General features: G+C 38.7%; 1 protein-coding gene across 1 annotated transcript; it reads right to left on the bottom strand.

The window, feature by feature from the left end:
• Positions 1-880: 880 nt before the first annotated feature.
• LOC110124275 (NXPE family member 4) lies at positions 881-13,882 on the bottom strand. The gene is made up of 5 exons (XM_070473556.1): positions 13,556-13,882; positions 7,105-7,835; positions 6,524-6,585; positions 4,580-4,789; positions 881-1,743 (listed from the first exon to the last, which is right to left on the bottom strand). The coding sequence occupies exons 1-5, from the start codon at positions 13,649-13,651 to the stop codon at positions 1,208-1,210; spliced, it is 1,635 nt and encodes a 544-aa protein (XP_070329657.1). The 5' UTR covers positions 13,652-13,882; the 3' UTR covers positions 881-1,207.
• Positions 13,883-19,408: the final 5,526 nt, after the last annotated feature.

Genomic DNA, 19,408 nt, shown 5'->3' with positions numbered 1-19,408 from the left:
GAAGTGACTTATCCAAAGTTATAAACTTATTGTCAATGCAAGGACTGAAGCCCAGCTCCCCGAATCCTAGAGCACGGTGCCTTTGACTGTTTTATCCTGTATTTCTGAATGATAGATTCTATAGAATAGATTAATTCCTAGCGGGAGAGTCTCTACAGTAAGAGAAAAGTCAAAGACTTTACTTCAGCATTTGCAGTCCCTCTGTTCCCTCAGGACTCTGCACATGGAGCATGGCCTCATCAGACTTCTCTTCTACTCCTTGGTATTTAGTCACTGAGTTCTGTCCGACTCCTTTTTGACACCAAAGACTGTAGCCTGCCAGACTTCTCTGTCCATGGGATTTCCCAGGCAAGAATGTTGGAGAAGCTGTCAGTTCCTTCTCCAGGGGATCTTCTTGACCCAGGGCTTGAACCTGTGTCTCCAGTGTCTCTTGCACTGGCAGGTGGAGTCTTTAATACTGAACCACCAAAGAAATTGCCCTTCTACTTAAAAGTCATCCTTTTTTTTCTGCCATGCCTCACGGCTTGTGGGATCTTAGTTCCCCAACCAGGAACTGAACCCATGTCCCCTGCATTGGAAATGCAGAGTCTTAACCACTGGACCACCAAGGAAGTCCCGGAAATCATCTTGAACTTGTTTTGGTGATGGTGGTGGTTTAGTCGCTAAGTCATTTCCAACTCTTGTGACCCCATGGACCGTAGCCTGCCAGGCTCTTCTGTCCATGGGATTTTCCAGGCAAGAATACTGGAGTGGGTTGCCATTTCCTTCTCCAGGGGATCTTCCCAACTCAGGAATAGAACCTGGGTCTCCTGCACTGCAGATGGATTCTTTACCAACTGAGCTATGAGGGATAAGGAAATGAGATTGCTTTCTCCAAATATTTATCTTATAATGACTTTATTGCTTTGAATTTCCATTAATCAGAGAGAGCTTTTAACCATTAGGCATCTTGACTTCCTGTTTGTGAAAAGTGGCCTAACTCTGATCAAGAAGGGTAGCTCCTTTCCGTAAGTGTTTTTGTGTTTATTTGTGAGTAGAAGCCCAAATTAGAAATAACTGATTTGGCTGAATTGCTGATTAATAAATCAGCCATAGTGCAGATTTTCTCTTGCTAATTGAGAGTTCAGAGCCAACAGCATCTGGCATGATAGCAAACACTTAATAGATGTTTTTAATTAACTGAATAAATTTCAGAGATATGTGTTATCTAGCAAATAAAGTTTAACAATATATTAATCTGATTTCTGACTACAGACTGGGGCGGGTGGACATTATTTGTGCCATATGCAATTGTTATATCCCAAGCATCAATAATGCCCACATTGAGATCCTGGAAAATATCCTTCAAGGCAAGATACTGGATATAACCATGAAAGTCACTAAATCTCTCCATATCAACATTCATCTCCCTGATGTTTTCTGCCTTGATGATAACCACAGTGTCTGGGCTTCTCAGAAGAAGGCGTTGAACTGCATCATGGATGTTGAGGGCCCTTCGAATAAAAACGTCAATGGGAAAGGGTCTGAAGTGTTGGCCCAGAGAAATAACAATGATAGTATTTTTTTCTCCTCCAATTCTGTCAATAACCTGGGCGATGTATTCAATCTCTTTGACTGAATAGGTCAATGATCCAATCAAGGGGTAACCATGTTTTTGCCACTGGATATTGATATTCTCGTTCAAGTCCACAGCAAGTTGCTTTTGAAATTTTCCAGATTCATGCAGATCCACTGACTTCAGCGCTGATGACAAATAGAAATCCCAAAATGAAAGGATAATAAAGTTATAAAGTTCATAAAAATAAAAGAAAAATTTTGATGTTTATAATTAAATGTTAATCCTGACTAATTTATTATAGGTTTCAATGACAGACCAGTTTGAAAATTATTGAACAACAAAGTGTTATACAAATAAATTATATCTGCCTCTCTGTAGAGCCATGTAGAACTGAATGGACTGCCGAGTCATGGGTATTAGTTTTGACACTTCGTTAACTATAGACTAAACTCCTTTGAAGATAGAGAAAGGTGCCAGTTGATGTCTATAAATTTCAAAATACAAGTAAACCTACTTCCCCAAGTCCTTTTTAAGTTCAATTAAGACTGGAACTGGAAAAAAAAAGACTGGAATTGTATTCTATACTTCTGTGTTTCTTTTACATATGCACAAAGTGGTACTGCATGCATCATCTATAATATTATTGCTATTCATTCATGAAGGACTCAACAGTTTACAAAATATTTATTAGGACTGATATACTTATTTACTTCAAAGCTCCATATATATGCATGGTGGTGGTGACTTAGTTGTTAAGTCCTGTCCAACTCTTGGCTACCCCATGGACTGTAGCCTGCCAGGCTGCTCTGTCCATGGGATTTTCCAGGCAAGAATGGGTTGCCATTTCCTTCTCCAGGGGATCTTCCCCATCCAGGGATCGAACCTGGGTCTCCTGCATTGCAGGCTGATTCTTTACCAACTGAGCTACCAGGAAAACCCTATATATATAGTTGCCATCTTCTGGAAAAGAAAACCAAGAGATGAAATGACCTGCCAAGATTATACAACTAGTAAGTAACAGACTCCGTACCTTAAATTTGAAGTTCCTCCTAATTCTTATGAAAGTAATCTACCCAGCCTTAAAACTTTTGAAAAGTATATGAATGGAAGAAAATGAAGTCACTTTATTTTTCACTATATTAATTAGGCTATCAAGGCCAGTTTCTTCATAGCTAGAACATCTGAGGAAAATGTGTGGGAAATGATTATTAATGCTTTGTAACAAGCACCAACTTAGAAGTAAAGGGCTACACTTAAAGTCTTAACCCAGTGAGGTTTGAAAATGGTGATGCTGGAGGGTTGGGTGGAAGAAAATGGCAGAATGTTTTCTTCACTCTGTTCCTAACATATTTCAATTTTGTTTCCCAAAGCACACAATACACACAGTTTAACTTTTGACAATATGTGTAACAGATGTTTTGTTATCACAGCTTCAAAGGTCAGTCAAGAAAGTAGGTAAATCAATAATTCAATTCTGTCAAAAACTAAGAACCCACCCCAACCCCACCATTGCTGAATGTGATGCTAGAAGTTGTCACTAGATCCTAAGTTTTATAGATGAGGAGACTGAGATCTGGAGGAGATAAGTCATTTACCAGGGGTCACAACTTAAAACCCTCCCCTTTGAGATTGGAATTGACATATATACACTGCTATGTATAAAACAGATAACTAATGAGAACCTACTGTATAGCACTGGGAACTATCCTATAGTTCCTACAGAACTCAGCGCTGTGTGGTAGACTAAGTGGGAAGGAAATCCAAAAAAGAGGGGAGACAGATAGCTGATTCACTTTGCTGCACAGCAGAAAATAACACAATATTGTAAAGCTAGTATTCTCCAATAAAAAAAAAAAAGAAAAAACTCTCCCCTTCTGTTGCAGGGGGTTCAAGGTCCTACTGATTTTCCCTTTTTACTCGGTGAATCAGCTTACTCTCTGAGTTGGAGATCACAAGAGTGGCCTCATGTTAGGAAGGCCAGTGGGGAGCCACACTGAAGCTACACTGTCCCCAGTGGTAAGAGCTAGGGCCCAGAACACAGAGGGCTGGCAGTGACTGTGTTCCAGATAACAGTGCTAAGATCTACTAGTGGATTCTGAGTTATTATTGATGCATTCTTTGTTTAGTAAAAGGAGCAACTGGACTAGGCTTCTAGCAAATGGGTTCTAGCCCCAACTCTAATATGAACCAATGGTAATAAGGCAATAGGTATTGTTTTCTGGGCACTTTCTAAGTGCCTCGCTATGTGCCTTGCTATGTGTTAAATATTTTATAACCATTACTTCATTTAATCTTCACAACCATCACCAGATGCTGTTGTTATTTTTATTTCACTGATGTGGAAAATAAGCTGTATGCCCAAGGTCATAGTCTAGGTTTGTTAAGCTCCAAAGCCCCCGCATTTAACTATTATGCCGACCTGATATGAAGCTATTACCTCAACTGTAGCATCTGTCCTTCTGCGGAACAATACTCTTGATGACGGCTCACACCAAAGAGAGCTAACTCTGTAGCCAGCACTATTCTAAATACGTTGTGTATAGTACTTCATTTTTACCAGGTGGGTACTGTTTTCATCTCCGTTTTACAGATGAGGAAACCGAGGACAAAATCCTAGTTATGCCACTTGCCCAAGGCTATCAGATGGGATGGTAGAGGCCCTATTTTGATCCCAGGACATCTGGATGTAGAAGCCACACCCATAATCATCATGTCATCTGTAGAAGGTAGGTAGTATGCTATCTTGTTATCATCAGCTCTGTGCGTGATTTTCTGAGTATCCTGGGTAAATACTGAAGTCTGAATTCTGCAGGAATAGGAATGGAGCAAACGTTTTTCTATCCTGGCTCCCTTCTAGTCAATAAGTGTATTCTTTTAAAGAGAAGATAATACCTTGGGAAAAGTGTTGATGTGCTGTGATTAAGAAATATGAAAGAGGCATTCCCCATATTCCTTTCTCCCCTTGAAATGAAAAAGAAGTTTCTGAAAGGGATGTGAGTAAAAGCTCAGACAGAGGCATACTGTTGATGCTGCTTTTGAAGTATTCCATCCACTGGCGGATCGTGGAATCTCCCAATAGATATATAAATTTTCCTCTCAGGCATTCTTTCATTTCGATTGCAGCCAGACTACAGGAGACAGGATTCCATGTGTCTTTCCAGACATGTCCACTGGGAATTGTGGATGCCATTCCAAACTTGCATTGCCTTTTCACTGGAACTGTCTTTTCTGCTAAAGAATCAACAAGATAGGGTCTTCTAAAGTATCACTTTATCCATGAGTATTTAATAAGAAACAACTGTCTTTTTTAGGTATCCTTTTAATAGAGTGTGAGGGTGGAGGGAAAACCTTATTGAAGCATCATTCTCTTAATGGAATAGTTAGTTTTCAGAAAAAAATTTTCTCTGATAAGAATTTTATAAGTGATACTCATTAATGTTCATTATAGATAACATGTTTTCTCTCAGAGAAAAAGGCCTCTGGGTAAAATTTAAATATTTGTTTCCCTTCTTATGAGAGAAAAGACATCAATTCTTACTTAGTAGTGAAAACTCAATTATCTTGTCATTTAGCCCAATTTACGTCAAAGTTTATCACATACTGTCATAGTGTCTTAAATGCTACCATCAAACTGTTAATGCTTTAAGTGCAAGGAGATATAAAAAAATTAACAATTAATTTGGTTTGAGTCCTGGACAATCCACATGGATATGGCTGTAGACTGAAGCAGACTCGTGGGAATCCAGGATAGGTTGGGTATTGACCATTAGTCATAGGTTTCTGAAGAATCTGGGAATATGATGGACTGAGGTGTTTATCCTTGGTAGTCTTGGGGCTGTGATTATTCACCAACCAAAGGAAGTGGTTTAATGTTTTAATAACTGGCATAAGTATCTTTGTGTATCCTGGGTGAAAAATGCCATTTCCATCTGTAGATACATAAATACACTTCAGCGTCAATGAGTTTAGTAGCAATTAGCAAGCTGTTGATACTGAACTTAAATGGACACAAAATTCCTGTGTTAAATCATTTTCGATAGGGATTTCCTAGTATGTTCCCTAGTGGCTAGATGGTAAAAGAATCCGCCTGCATTACAGGAGACCTGGGTTTGATTCCTGGATCAGGAAGATCTCCTAGAGTAGGAAATAGCGACCCACTCTAGCATTATTGCCTGGGGAATTCTAAGGACAGAGGAACCTGGTGGGCTACAGTCCATGGGGTTACAAAAAGTCAGACTCAACTGAGCAACTAACACTTTGAGCCAAAGAAATTGAAGAGAAATTAATGAAAGTATGGAAATGCTATTTTATATGTTCAAATGGTTTGAAAGGTGGCAAAGACAAAGAGGGGGGAATTGGGATGAATTGAATTATAGATGGCAGGTTAGAAACTTCTAGATGGTGATTACTGTGCTTGTAGTGATGACAGAAGTGCTAATGGTGGTGGTTCGGGGAGGTAAGACCTGAGTGCAAACTGGGAGAGAGTTTTGACATTTGAATGTTGCTGTGTCTGATGGGCAAGTAATCCATTGCCTGATAGATAATGATGAGATTGATGATGAGGGTTACGAATCAGGTTTAGGATTCCAGTCATTTATTCACTAAGGTAATTGGTGTCTTGGCCCACCACAGACAAGCCTGATGAGCAGAGTAACATATGATTGGTAGTGGTGAACAAGTTCCGAGGAAGGAAAAACCCTGTAAATGGGATGAGTGCTAAGTGTGTGTGTGCTCAGCCACACAGTTGTGTCCGTCTCTTTGCGACCCCATGGACTGTAGCCCACCAGGTTCCTCTGTTCGTGGAATTCTCCAGGCAAGAATACTGGAGTGGGTTGCCATTTCCTACTGCAGGGAATCTTCCTGACCCAGGGATCGAACCCATGTGTCCCGCATTGGCAGGTGGATTCTTTACCGCTGGGCCACCTGGGAAGCCCCAGCCATCAGTCACGCAAAGGGAGGACTTACAGTTACACTTGGAGACAGTAATGGCATTGAACTTTGCCATCATCTCTACACCCACGTTTGACCTTAAAGAGACAAATACAAAAATTAACTGGCAAGTGGTCCCAAGATCAGGAAACACAAGAAGTCACATTACTCATTGTTTCAGTTATTTCTTATGATAATAACTGACTACTTTGGCCACAGTTCCAGACCATTTATTAAATTTCCACTTCTTGGCCTATTAGTTCAGGGAGTACAGATCCCCAGAAGGTGTACAAGGTAATTTTTTAAGATTCAGAAAGAATATATTAGCACCTAGGCATATTCACACATGTATATTTCTCCTTCTCTTTTAATTTTTATTCTAGTCATACTTTTTTTTGTTGTTTCAATGGTAAGGGTTAAATATCCAAAATATATAGGGATGACCGGAGAGTGGGCACTGTCCCCAGATGAATTCACATAACTTTTCTGAAATGGCCCTTCATAGAGTCCCAAAGTTGATATATCAATACACAATTAATAGCTATTTCCTTTGGATCAACAGATAGGCCAAATCATTACTGTATTTACCCAGATAGTCTCCAGAAATAATGATTTACCTTTCAAAGAGGCTTCTTTCTTGTTTGCTAAGATAAGATACGTCCTTGTTTTTGGAGTGCATGTGGCTGAGCGCAGCACAGGGAATGTGTGGAGGCTTCACGCAGTAGAAGGCTTCTTGGTCTCGGGTATCCAGGTATTCACACAGTTCAGCACTTGAATTTAAAACCAGGGCACAGTCAGTATTGACTTGGGCGGTGCCTCTGTTAAAGTGGCCTGTGAAGATCACCCTGTCGTAGCCTTGGTTCCTGGCCCTCCAGAGAGCCGACACCCCTTCACTGGGGTGGATGAGCAGGACAGACAGGGACACCCGGCCCTCCCAGAACAGGGTGAAGCTCACAAGGTAGGTGCCGTTGTTGAAGTCTGTCACCTTTCCAGAAGCACCCGCCTTCAGGGCTGGGGAGGACACCCTGGCCCTGAGGAAATCCCCGCCATATTCCTTCCTGCGTCCCAAGCGATCCCTCATTTCCAGCAGGACGTCCAGCCGGTCCCCCCTGCAGTGCGTGTCCCGAGGGCTGAGGAGGCTGGCTCTGCTGTGTGTGGCGCTGGTGGTGGAGCTCACGTTGGTGAAGGGCCTGGGTGGGATCAGCTGGTCTAGTTTCTCCGTGATCCTCCTTATCCTTGGCTCGGTCTCTGTTGGTGAAACTACTGGATTCAGTGGTAATTCAGGGTGTGTTTTCATGATGAAATTCCAGTGATGGAGGGACAAGGGCAACCTGAGTACAGTCCATAACTGAAATGACAAGGAATACTATAGAGAAGGCAGAAAGTGTGCCTATTTAATGTGATAATTATGGTAGGCTAGTCAATGTCTCTTTTATCAAATGATGAGTGGTAGAAAAATTTAAAATAAATGACATTGAGATTACATTATCATCCATGTTCCATAGGAAAAATGATTTCCCTTAAATCTGGTGGTGGAACTTCACTTTTCACTGGCTAATCTATTTTGTTGTTTTGCTACACCACTCAACTTGCGAGATTGTTCCCCAACCTGTGATTGAACTCCTGGGCTTTTGGTAGTGAAAGCACCAAGTCCTAACCACTGGACTGCCAAGGAATTCCCATCACTGACTAATCTATTTTGGGTGAGCCATTCTACTGCAAAGAACCCTAGGATCTTCTTTCTTAAAGTGGTGATCATAGAATATACTTTCATTGGGCAATTGTGAAGACCAAATTAGAAAATGCTTTTTAACTGCATAGCGGAGAACAGATTTTTATTGTTGCATTATTTTTATCTTAAAATTAGAGTTCAGTCATTTAAATAAATCTTTAAGAAAACTTTCAAGAAGCATGGAGATTTTATGTAATATACAATTATCTATTTTTTCTATTTCACTTTTATACTTTGATTAAACAGTCTGTGGTATTTACTAGTAATTCTCAGATTACTATTTTAGCTAACAGGACATAAGAGACATAGGCTTATAAAATATTTATTTTCTAATCATAAGATAACACTGACATTATTAAAAATGAGAGAATGGCACAACACTATAGGAAGTAAAAACCAGTCATGATCACAGCAACCGCTCTTAACAATTTTGGCGGTTTTCTCTTATCCTGTGTAACCATTTCACATGATTGTGAACACACTTAATATTTACCAATTAATTTTCATTAAAAATAGTGTCATTAAAAACTTTCCACCTCATGTCCAAATAATATTCCAGCCTATGGACATAGTTTAATATTTCACCTATTCCTACATTTTTAGATATTTATTGTATTCATCTTTTCTCTGTTACTTATAATTCTGTAAAGGACACTTTTTGGTATAAATCTTCCCAGTAATAGCTTTGAATTTCCAATAAAGGCAGAGTATCTCGTGTTGGACTAGGTTACTGTGGTTAATGTTTTTACTTTTTATTATTTGACATGTTCTGATTATTTAAAAATAAAAACATTTTTATTTATCAAATTACAGAGATGGTATTAGCAACCAGGATGTGCCAGGTACTATTCTAAATGCTTTTCATATGTTAACTCATTAATCCTCACAATAATATATGAGGTATTTATTTTTATAACCCAGTTTTCAGATGAAACTGGTTCACCTCAAAGTTAAGAAACTTAGCCAAACCTGCACAGTTGGTCAACAAGAGAGTCAAGTTTTAATCCCAGGCAAGTATCTCTATAAGTGAGCTACCCAGGGACTTCTCTGGTGGTCTATTTGCTAAGATTCCATGCGCCCAATGCAAGGGGCCTGGGTTCAATCCCTGGTCAGGGAACTAGATTCCACATGCCACAACTAAGGGGTTCACATTCTGCAACTGAAAGATTTCACACACTGCAACCAAGACCCAGCACAGCCAACTAAATAAATGAAAAAAATTACATATATATAAATGCATATATATATATGTATACATGCCTACATACACATGAGCTGCCCAGTATTGCAAGTATGCAATAAGGCTAGAATTCTCTTTCACTGCTGGTTTAGGTGCAAATTGGCACCACATATCTGGAAAACAGGTCTATAGCATATAATAAGACCTTTAACAATGTTCACTGCTTTTACCAATAATTCTATTTCTGAGAACTCAGTGAATCATAGTACTACCTCTGAATTTCCAATAAAGGCAGAGTAGCTTGTATTGGACTAACTTTCCTATAGATAACAATGATAAATTCTGACACTCCCCTCCCCCACTGCAAATCTCTTTTAAAAGCCCTGGAAAGTGACCACAAACTGACAGACGCCAGAGGAGAGTTGAAATGTGAAAGAAGGAACTACACTGAACCTGCGTAATAAACATGTGCCAACTGAGTTTCTTCACCCTGAAGTGAAATTATACCAAAAATGACACATAGGTCTTTAGGAAGGAATGAAAAGCCTCAGAAATGGTAAATACATGGATTAACATAAAATATTATGTGTTTATCTTCTAATTTCTTTAAAATACATATAATTATTTAAAAACTACAATTTTATAATATTGTAGTAAATATTATATTATAGTAAATATATTATTATTATATTATGTATTATATTATTACATATTATATAATTATTATATTATAGTATATATAATTATTATATTATATATTATAATATTATACTTTATATTTTATTTATATAATCACATATATTTTATATTATTATATTATACTATATATTATATAATAATATATAATTATATATTATTATATTAATTATATTATAGCAAATATTATAGTAAATAAAATAGTAGAATAGTAGAGTTTGCATATTTTTAAAAGACAGTATGTATGCATAAAATAATGTTTTGTTATCAAAGCATTCATTTGTATGTATTTTAATATTTTGAAATATTGAAAATATTTTAAATACTTTGATATTAAATTTACAGTTTGGCATTAAAATTTATGGTATTATCAAATTTTGGAAGAATTTTTGTTTAATAAATTTGTGATCAATATTTCAGTATTTGAGATAATTCATTTATAAAATAGTGAAGCTGTTATATTTCCAGCTATGTGATTAGTAATACCTTGTAGGAAAAAATATTTTACTAGAATGATTTTTAGTAAATGGAGTGTTAAATTTTTTTTAAAGGCAGAGATAAAACAGCAAGACCCAACTACTTGCTATCTATGAGGAATGTAATTTAAGTACTAAGATACCTATAGGTTGAAAGTGAATGGATAAAAAAACAGTATGTCATTAAAGCATAAAAAAGCTGATATTAATGTTAAAGTAGACTTTAAGGCAAAGAGTATCACCAGATATAAAGATGGACATTCTAGAGTGATAAGAGGGTCAATTTGTCTGAAAACATAACAACCTTAAATGTGTACATGCCTACATGTATTTATATGTGAAAAAAAAACTATCAAAACTAAACGGAGAAATAGAAAAAGCCACAATTATAATTAAAAATTAGAAAAGTCTCTCTCATTAGATGCTATAGGAACTAAATTAAAAAATGACTAAGTACCTAGAGGATCTGAAGAACATTATTATAGTAACATTTTTTAACTATCACAGCACATTATCAGATATTTTTAAATTGCTACAACTTCATGTGAAAATCATAAATGATTTTCAGTGGAGTAAAATAATATTCTCTGTGCAAACTTTTTTGGTAAAAAAATTCTCATTCAAGGTGGAGGAATAAGCACGTATTATAACCTTGATTGGGCTTCCCTGGTCACTCAGATGGTAGAGTCTGCCTGCAAAGCCAGAGACCTGGGTTCAATACCTGGCTCGGGAAGACCCCTGGAGAAGGACATAGTAACCCACTCCAGCACTCTTGCCTGGAGAATCCCATGGACAGAGGAGCCTGGTGGGCTACAGTCCATAGGGTCGCAAAGAGTCAGACACGACTGAGTGACTAACACTTTACCTTTCTTTCCTCGCCTCAATTTCCCACCATAAGATCATATAAAAAGCAGAAAAGAACTTAACAATTTTCTAACTTTCTGGGAAATAGGAAGAACCACCTTATATGGACCAGAACTTGCAAGCAGTCTCCTGAAAACTGAAAGGCAGATGAGATTAGATGAAGGAAGAACCCATGGCTGCAAACGCACATAGGGGAGGCTTCGGTAGAGAAGGAAGTCTCTCCGGGGACACTGCCGCCGTGGAGGAGGTTGGCAACTGGAGTCGGAGGGGTTGAGGTGAGGCCCGTAGGAGGACAAACCACGCAGGGTGATACCTTCCTATTTCCCCGCCTGTGCTGGGTCAGGCAGCTAGGACAGGGAATTCTGTACTCTCAGGAGAATAAATGCTGTGGATATTTAAGTTGGGGAGGTCAGTAGGACCCAGTGTGCCTGGCAACACTTTAGACAAACAGGGAGCATTTATGCCACAAACATGCTGCAGGAAACAGATAATGGCGCCCCAGACTGGCCACCACAGAACTTCAGGTGGAAGAATGCACACAACCAAGAATTAGCAAAAAGTTTCATCGAAGGTAACTCATGAGAAGGACTTCCCTGGCTGTCCAGTGGTTAAAACTCTGCACTTCCACGGCAAGGGGCACAGGTTCCAAATTCCTGGTTGAGGAACTAACAGCTTGGTCAAACAATAAAAGTAACTCTGAGAGACAGGTATTATCAAGTTCAGCAAAGGGAAGACATCCAAGGGAAGGAACAGAATTAATACAAATATAAACACAAAGCTTTAGAACAAGCATACTTTTTTGGCCTCAGAGAGATCTAGATGATATTGGATCTATGAACTAATAAGTCTTTAGAGATCTTGGAAAGTAAGACCCTACTGTTCCTTATGCAAAATCAGTAGGATTCCTTTATTACAGCAGCAAGCAATTAGAAAATGTGTTTAATAAAACAGTCATTACAATAGCAACAAAAAAAGTATGAAGTACCAAGGTATCAATCTAACAAAAGTAAGACCTGAATGCAAAAGTTATAAAATTTAGTGAAAGATCTTGAAGAAGACCTGTGTAGGTGGAGAGAGATGACATGTTGATAAACAGCATAGTAATATTATAAACATGTCAGTTTTCTCAAGTTGATCTATATGGCTCATGTAATACACATATAATTTAAGTAGAATTTTTCACTAAATTTGACAGACTGATTCCAAAACATATAAGAGGGAGGGCCAAGACTGGCTGAAAACCTTCTAAAGTAGGTTAAGCAAAGGTAACTTGACCTCCAAGTTTTCAAAGCTGATTATGAAACTCTGTCAAATATAGCCATGTGTCATTGATACAGGGAAGGCAAATTGATCAATGGAATAGAACGAAGAACCTACAGAGGGACCTGTACTTATTAAAAGTTTTGATATACAATAAAAATGACCTGGTAAATCAGCTTGGAAAGAAAGGATCACAAAATGAAAAAAGCTGGAAAAAGTGGTTATCCATACAGAAATAAAAGAAAAATCAGCCAAAAAAATCCAGGTATATTAAGGGTTCAGTGTCTAAATAAAGCAACCTTTAAAACTGTAAGTAGAATATTTAGATAAAAATTTGACACAGGTGTAGGAAAAGGTTTATTAGTAGTTAAAAAGCATTAGCAGTGAAAAAATACAAATAAATTTTGCTATATACACCTGAAAATATTCTGTTATTCAGAAATTCCTTGTGCTTGTATGTTCAGCTGTGTCCAGCTCTTCACAACCTGGTGGACTATAGCCCACTAGGCTCCTCTCTCCATGGAATTTTCCAGGCAAGAATAAGGAAGTGGGTTGCCATTTCCTACTCCACAGAATTTCCTTAGAGAAGGTGTAAAGACAAGCTAAACATTGGGAGGAGACAGTTGCAACATAGATATAAGTGCTGAAGAGTGTGAGTGTAGACACACACACACACACAATATTATACTCTCCCATATTGCATGATGATTATCAAGTACATTGGTTCTTAAAAGTTGTGTCAGCTGTTGAAACTCCCCTTCTAGACTCTATAGGTCTGCTTGTTTGGATTTTTCTAAAACGAGTGAAGTGTCACGTAAAAATATAGTTTTGTGAAACACAAAAAAGAAAGCAATTCCTACCTTTGTGGAGTTTTGGATAACTGCAAAAGTGATCCAAGAGGCTATTATAAACAACAATACCAACAGTGACTTGTGATTTGCTATTCTCATCGTCATGATCAGGAGCCTAAAAGAGAATGCAAAAACAGGCCCAAATACACACAACAGAAAAGAAATGCAGAAATACTTGAAAAGTTCTCCTGATTCTTTTTTGTCCTCAGATGTTACATCCAGAATGGAAACTTGGTCCTCCCGCTGCTCTTGCTGTGTCTCTGCTTCCTTTATTTATCAGCTGTACCTTCAAGAGAAGCACTATTCTGAGAACAGAGCCCATCATGGAGTCTTTAAAAATTGAGGAACTAAGAAACTGAAACAAGTGTGCTCATTCTTAGGGGGAGTTTCCCTGCTATGTGTCATCTAATAGGCTTCCTGTTCTCTTTCCTTAAAAACAAAGAGCAGACATAAAACATCCCAATAAACCCTGACTGTGAAAATCACATTATTCTGTGGCCATTTTAAAGTACTTGATTTTTTTCCACTTTCTTTTTACTAATGTGTTAGTAGGTTCCCCCTTTCTTGTCTTACTAGCCTTTCTAGCACCCCTCAAGCTTGAGAAGATCTATTTTAAAAGTCAGATTTCTCTGTTTAGGAAATGTTTCAGGCTTTCTCCATGTTTTCCTATGGTTACATCTTCATTTCTGTCTTTGCTCTGGAATTTCAAGTTGTCTTTTCATATCAGCTGACTTAAACACTGCCCTTTGAAAATTTTCCATGTCTCAAAATTTTCTCTCCCACTGAAGCAACTCCTACCCTAATACCCCGTTTAAATACAGAGGTTAGAAGTTTCTGCATCCAAGAATAAATGTTACCCCTTCCCCTCACTCCCCAATTTTGCAAATATTTTCATACCTTCAGTCTGAAGACTTTGCATAACTCCATACACAGGCAGTACGGTGATAAGGCTTTGTTCTGAAGCCAGCGGTGTACTACTGGGGTACCTCCCCTCTGTGCCAAGACAAATCACAGGTATTCATTGCAATCTGCATGCTTTGAGCTTAGATCCACAGCCCTCTTCTCGGTTCAGGTAAGGTGATTTGCCAGCTCCACCTTAAGGAAATGCGTGGAGCACAACTGTTCTCAGTTCACACAGAGGTGGGGAGAAGAAATGAAATTCTCAGTATGCTTAGATGAGACAGTTTTCATGTTCTTAGACTTGATAGTCTAATCTTAGTAAGTATAACTTGACTAGTCTAATCTTAGTAAGTATACAATAAGTATCCAACAAAAAGTGTGAATGATTCTGGAAGTTTGAATGAATAGTCTTCCCTGGGAAGCTGAACTACCTAGTTTCCATCTGAGCCTTGTCATCAAGATCCAGCTACCAGAATTCAAGTGCATATTGTCTAGTACAGAATAGGTACTCAATAAAATTTGCTGAATAAATTTAAAAGAACCTCACATACAACACAGGCAAGACAATGATATTGACTCACTCTCAGACCAATAGAGTGACAGCTTATAGTCATGGGTTTGAATCCATCTGGGATTTGTATTCCTTTTTAAAATCTATTATTTATTTACTTGTTTGGCTGTGTTGGGTCTTAGTTGCAGCACACAGAATCTTTTAGTTGTGGCATGCAAGCTCTTAGTTGCATGGTGGGATCTAGTTCACTGACCAAAGGTTGAACCTGAGCCCCCTGCATTGGGAGTGCAGAGTCTTAGCCACTGGACCACCAGGGAAGTCCCTGGGATTTGTATTCTTGAACCAGTAGAAATGGTGCCAGAAAGAGCAGGTGCCCAGGACAAATGCACTGGTGCTCATAGAAGCAATAGCCGATTGCACTGTGGATCCCTCTACACTTTCATTTATGCTGTCATACCCAGGAAGTTACACCTCTTTAAAAATCTACTCTATCCTTTCAGTCATATGTATAAGCAAGGAATCAAGACCTGTTTCACAAGGATCTTCAGGATTTTGATAATCCTCCCAACATCCTTGATCACAGTCTGTGAAACTGGCCTTAACAATACTTCTTATGTCTTTACATAATGACTGTTGAAAACACTGTTTTAACCTTGTATGACTGGGTCCAGGTTGCTCACTTCTTTCCTAGAGATAAAGGCTTTAATAAGAGATAAACATTTACAGACAATCTGATTTGGCTTCTCCATAGGAGACTGGTGCCAGTAACCATCCAGGTTCCCAGCTTTCTCTGAGACATGTAGATGTATGGATTTTAATTTGCTTTAGTCACATCAATATTGATATTTAATGTTAACCTGAGGTTGGTATAATAGATATGTTTGACTTAAGGGGAGCTCAGTCATGAGAGTTTAAATGATTTGTCTAGGTCATCTAATGAGATTTGATATGAGTTGAGGCCAGGATTCCCACCACTTTAACTTCTGATTCAGAGCCCTTTCCAATACTTATCATGACTCCAACACATACAGTAGAACCAAGTTCAGGTAGATCCTGGGGTTTGCATGTCTATTTTCCATTATGCTTCAAAGAAATGTCTCTCTCTCTTTTTTGTACCACCTTTTAATTTGCTCAAAAACCTGATGTGAGCACAATATATTGCTCTTTTTGCAGTTAGTATGTAGTTTCCTCATCATCTTTGAATAGTTTCCTTTCCCCTACATTTATGGGTCTAAATGAGGAGTCAGAATATGAGAACTCAGTCAAAGGCAGGAACATGGAACCATGAGTTCATACAATAAAGTATAGCTCAGGAAAGCATCAGTTTGTTGGAGGTGTGAGTAGGGTAAGAGTAGTTTTGCCTTGACTGGGGTCTAAAGGAGCCCAGGCAAACTGGGTAGACAGTCCAGAATCATGCAAAGCAAAGAGCAGATGTTCAGGGAACATGCAGTGAGTACTGAGCCACAAGTTAGAGAAGTGGCTGCCGTGGCCTCAGGAATCAAACAAGATGCACCTCATGGCTAAAGAGCCCACACTGAAAGTGGGAAGTCTCATGTCCATGGGACCTGAGTACAAAGGGAGAGTCCTTGTGCCTGGAAGGATGATAGAAGATGCAATATCAAGAAGTCTCAAGGTTCCAGAAGTGAGTACTTGACATCAGACTCTGTGTCACAGTGCAATGGTGGAGGTCACAGACTGCAGCTCAGCCCTGTTGGCTGAGGTATATGTAGGGGTAGATGGTTCACTATGACCCCAGATTTACTAGTAACAGATGGTCATGGCCTCTCTTCCATTTTCAGTATTGTGGAAAATTATCTGAAATTCAGAGTGACTGCTATGCACCTAACACTCTTTGAGAAAGGTGGTGACTCCCTGACTTCAGACTATACTACAAAGCTATAGTAATCAAAACAGTATGGTACCAGCACAAAACAGACACAGATCAATGGAATAGGATAGACATCCCAGAAATAAATCCACATACTAAGGTCGATTAATATGTGACAAAGGAGGCAAGAATAGATAGGGGAGAAAAGACAGTCTCTTTAGTAAATGGTGCTGGGAAAACTGAACAGTCACATGTAAAAAAATTAAGTTACAACATTCTCTAATACTATATACAAAAATAAACTCAAAATAGATTAAAGACCTAAATGTAAGACCAGATACTATAAAACTACTAGAGGAAAACACAGGCAGAGCACTCTTGACATAAAGCAATGTTTTTTTGTGGCTCCTTCCCTAAAGTAAAGGAAATAAAAGCAAAAATAAACAAATGGGATCTAATTAAACTTAAAAACTTTTGCACAGCAAAGAAAACCATTGATGAAATGAGAAGGCAACCTACTGAATGGGAGAAAATATTTGCAATTGATATGACCAATAACTGATTAATATCCAACATATATAAGCAGCTCATGTAACTCAATGTCAAAGAAACAAAACAACTCTATTAAAAAATGGACAGAAGAAATGAATAAATATTTTTCCAAAGAGGAAATACAGATGACAAATGAGCACATGAAAAGATACTTAACATTACTAATCACTAGGGAAATGTAAGTCAAAATCACAATATCACCTTCAACTTGGCAGAATGGCTATCATCAAAAAGTCCTCAAATTATAAATGTTGGTGAAAATGTGGAAAAAAGGGAAGCTTCCTACATGGTTGGTAGGGATGTAAATTGGTATAATTGGATGTAAACTGTATACACACACACACACACACACACACACACACACATACACACAATGGAATACTACTCAACCATAAAAAACAAAATTTTGCCATTTGCTGCCACATGAACGGAATGGATGGACCTGGAGGACATTATGCTAAGTAAAATAAGTCAGATAAATACTGTATTATATCACTTTGTGGAATCTAAAAAATACAATTAAACTAGTGAATGTAACATAAAAAAAGTAAACTTACAGATATAAAGAACAAACAAGTGGTTACCAGGGGCGGGGAGGGGCAATATAGGGGTAGAGGAGTGGGAGGTACACACTCTTGGGTATAAGATAGGCTCAAGGGTGTACTGTACAACACAATGAATATTTTGGAAGAACTGTACATGGAAAGTATCCATTAAAAATTCTATAAAAATAAAAAATATTTAAAAGGTGGTGCATGCATGCATGCTCAGTCACTTAATCATGTCTGACTCTGTGACCCCATGGACTGTAGCCTGCCAGGTTCCTCTGCCCATGGGATTCTCCAGGCAAGCATACTGGAGTGGGTTGCCATTTCCTTCTCCAAAAAGGTAGTGAAATAGTGGCATAAAGCTGCTTCATTATGCCTAAGTCATTGCTACCTGGCCACCTGTATCATAGATGGGTGCTTGTTCCAAAGGCAACAGGTTGAGAACCCTGCAAATATGAGTGCTCCCTTTTGATGGTCACTGCCTGCATTCACATCTCCTATTTGCTGCAGTTTGAAAGAGACACATATATGTGGAGATGGAAGCAGTTGGTGGGTTAGTTGTGAGAGACCCATGGATCAAATAATGGCTAACATTTATGTGAAGAATTGTTACCTACCAGGCATGTTTCTAGTGCTCCTCATGCACTAGCATGCATGTGTGCTCAGTCTTGTCCGATTCCTTGTGTTCCCATAGACTTAGCCCACCAGACTCCTCTATCCATGGGATTTTCCAGGCAAGAAACTGGAGTGGGTTGCCATTTCCTCCTGCAGGGGATTCTTCCTGACTCAGGAATCAAACCACATTGCAAGCAGATTCTTTACCTGCTGGGCCATTGGGGAAGCCTGTCTTTATGCACTAATCCACTTAACTCTGAGAGTTTCATTATGAAGACATCACTATTTTCAGATGAGGACACTGGGGCACAGGATGCTTAAGATCCCAAGATCAGTGTATGGAAGAGGCAGGCCATGAAGCCAGATCTCCAGAGCTGCATTTTTTATTCACTCCAAGGTCCAGCCAACAGTCATGAAAATAGAAGACGTGAGACAGCAGAATCCATGCAGCAGAGAGCGAAAGTATATATCAGCTAGATGTTCACAGCAGTAAGAAAAGCAGAGACAGAAAGTCACTATCTGGTGGCACACAAGGAAACCCTGTTCCTGCTGATGAGGCTGCTCCCAGCCCACGACGAGCGCCCGCATTGTGTCCTAAAGCAGGGGTCACCACATTCGGGATCTAATGCCTGATGATCCGAGGGGGAGCTAATGCAATAACAATAGAAATAGAGAATAATAAATAAATAATATAAAAATAATAAATAGAAATAAAAAATTGTGCACAATAAATGTAATGTACTTGAATCAGCCCCAAACTCTCCTCCTTCTCCCCTGTTCCCTCGGTCTGTGGAAAAATTGTCTTCTATTAAACCAGTCCCTGGTGCCAGAAAGGTTGGGGACCACTGTCCTAAAGGTCCTTCCAGGTAGGTCCTCATCAATGTTTTCCATCACTGTGAGGAGCTGGA

The sequence above is a fragment of the Odocoileus virginianus genome, chromosome 10 (assembly GCF_023699985.2).
Source record: "Odocoileus virginianus isolate 20LAN1187 ecotype Illinois chromosome 10, Ovbor_1.2, whole genome shotgun sequence".
In the NCBI taxonomy this organism is placed as follows: Eukaryota; Metazoa; Chordata; class Mammalia; order Artiodactyla; family Cervidae; genus Odocoileus; species Odocoileus virginianus.
Note: the sequence above shows the minus strand (reverse complement) of the source record. Positions and strands in the feature narration are given on the sequence as shown.

Bases quoted from the DNA above. Each gene is read 5' to 3' on its own strand.
- LOC110124275 (XM_070473556.1), bottom strand. From the start codon at position 13,651: ATGACGATGAGAATAGCAAATCACAAGTCACTGTTGGTATTGTTGTTT. The intron at 7,836-13,555 runs GTAGGAATTGCT...TTGTCATTTCAG, and splicing joins TTATCCAAAACTCCACAAAG to TTATGGACTGTACTCAGGTT. The intron at 4,790-6,523 runs GTAAGTCCTCCC...TTGATTCTTTAG, and splicing joins TACTGTCTCCAAGTGTAACT to CAGAAAAGACAGTTCCAGTG.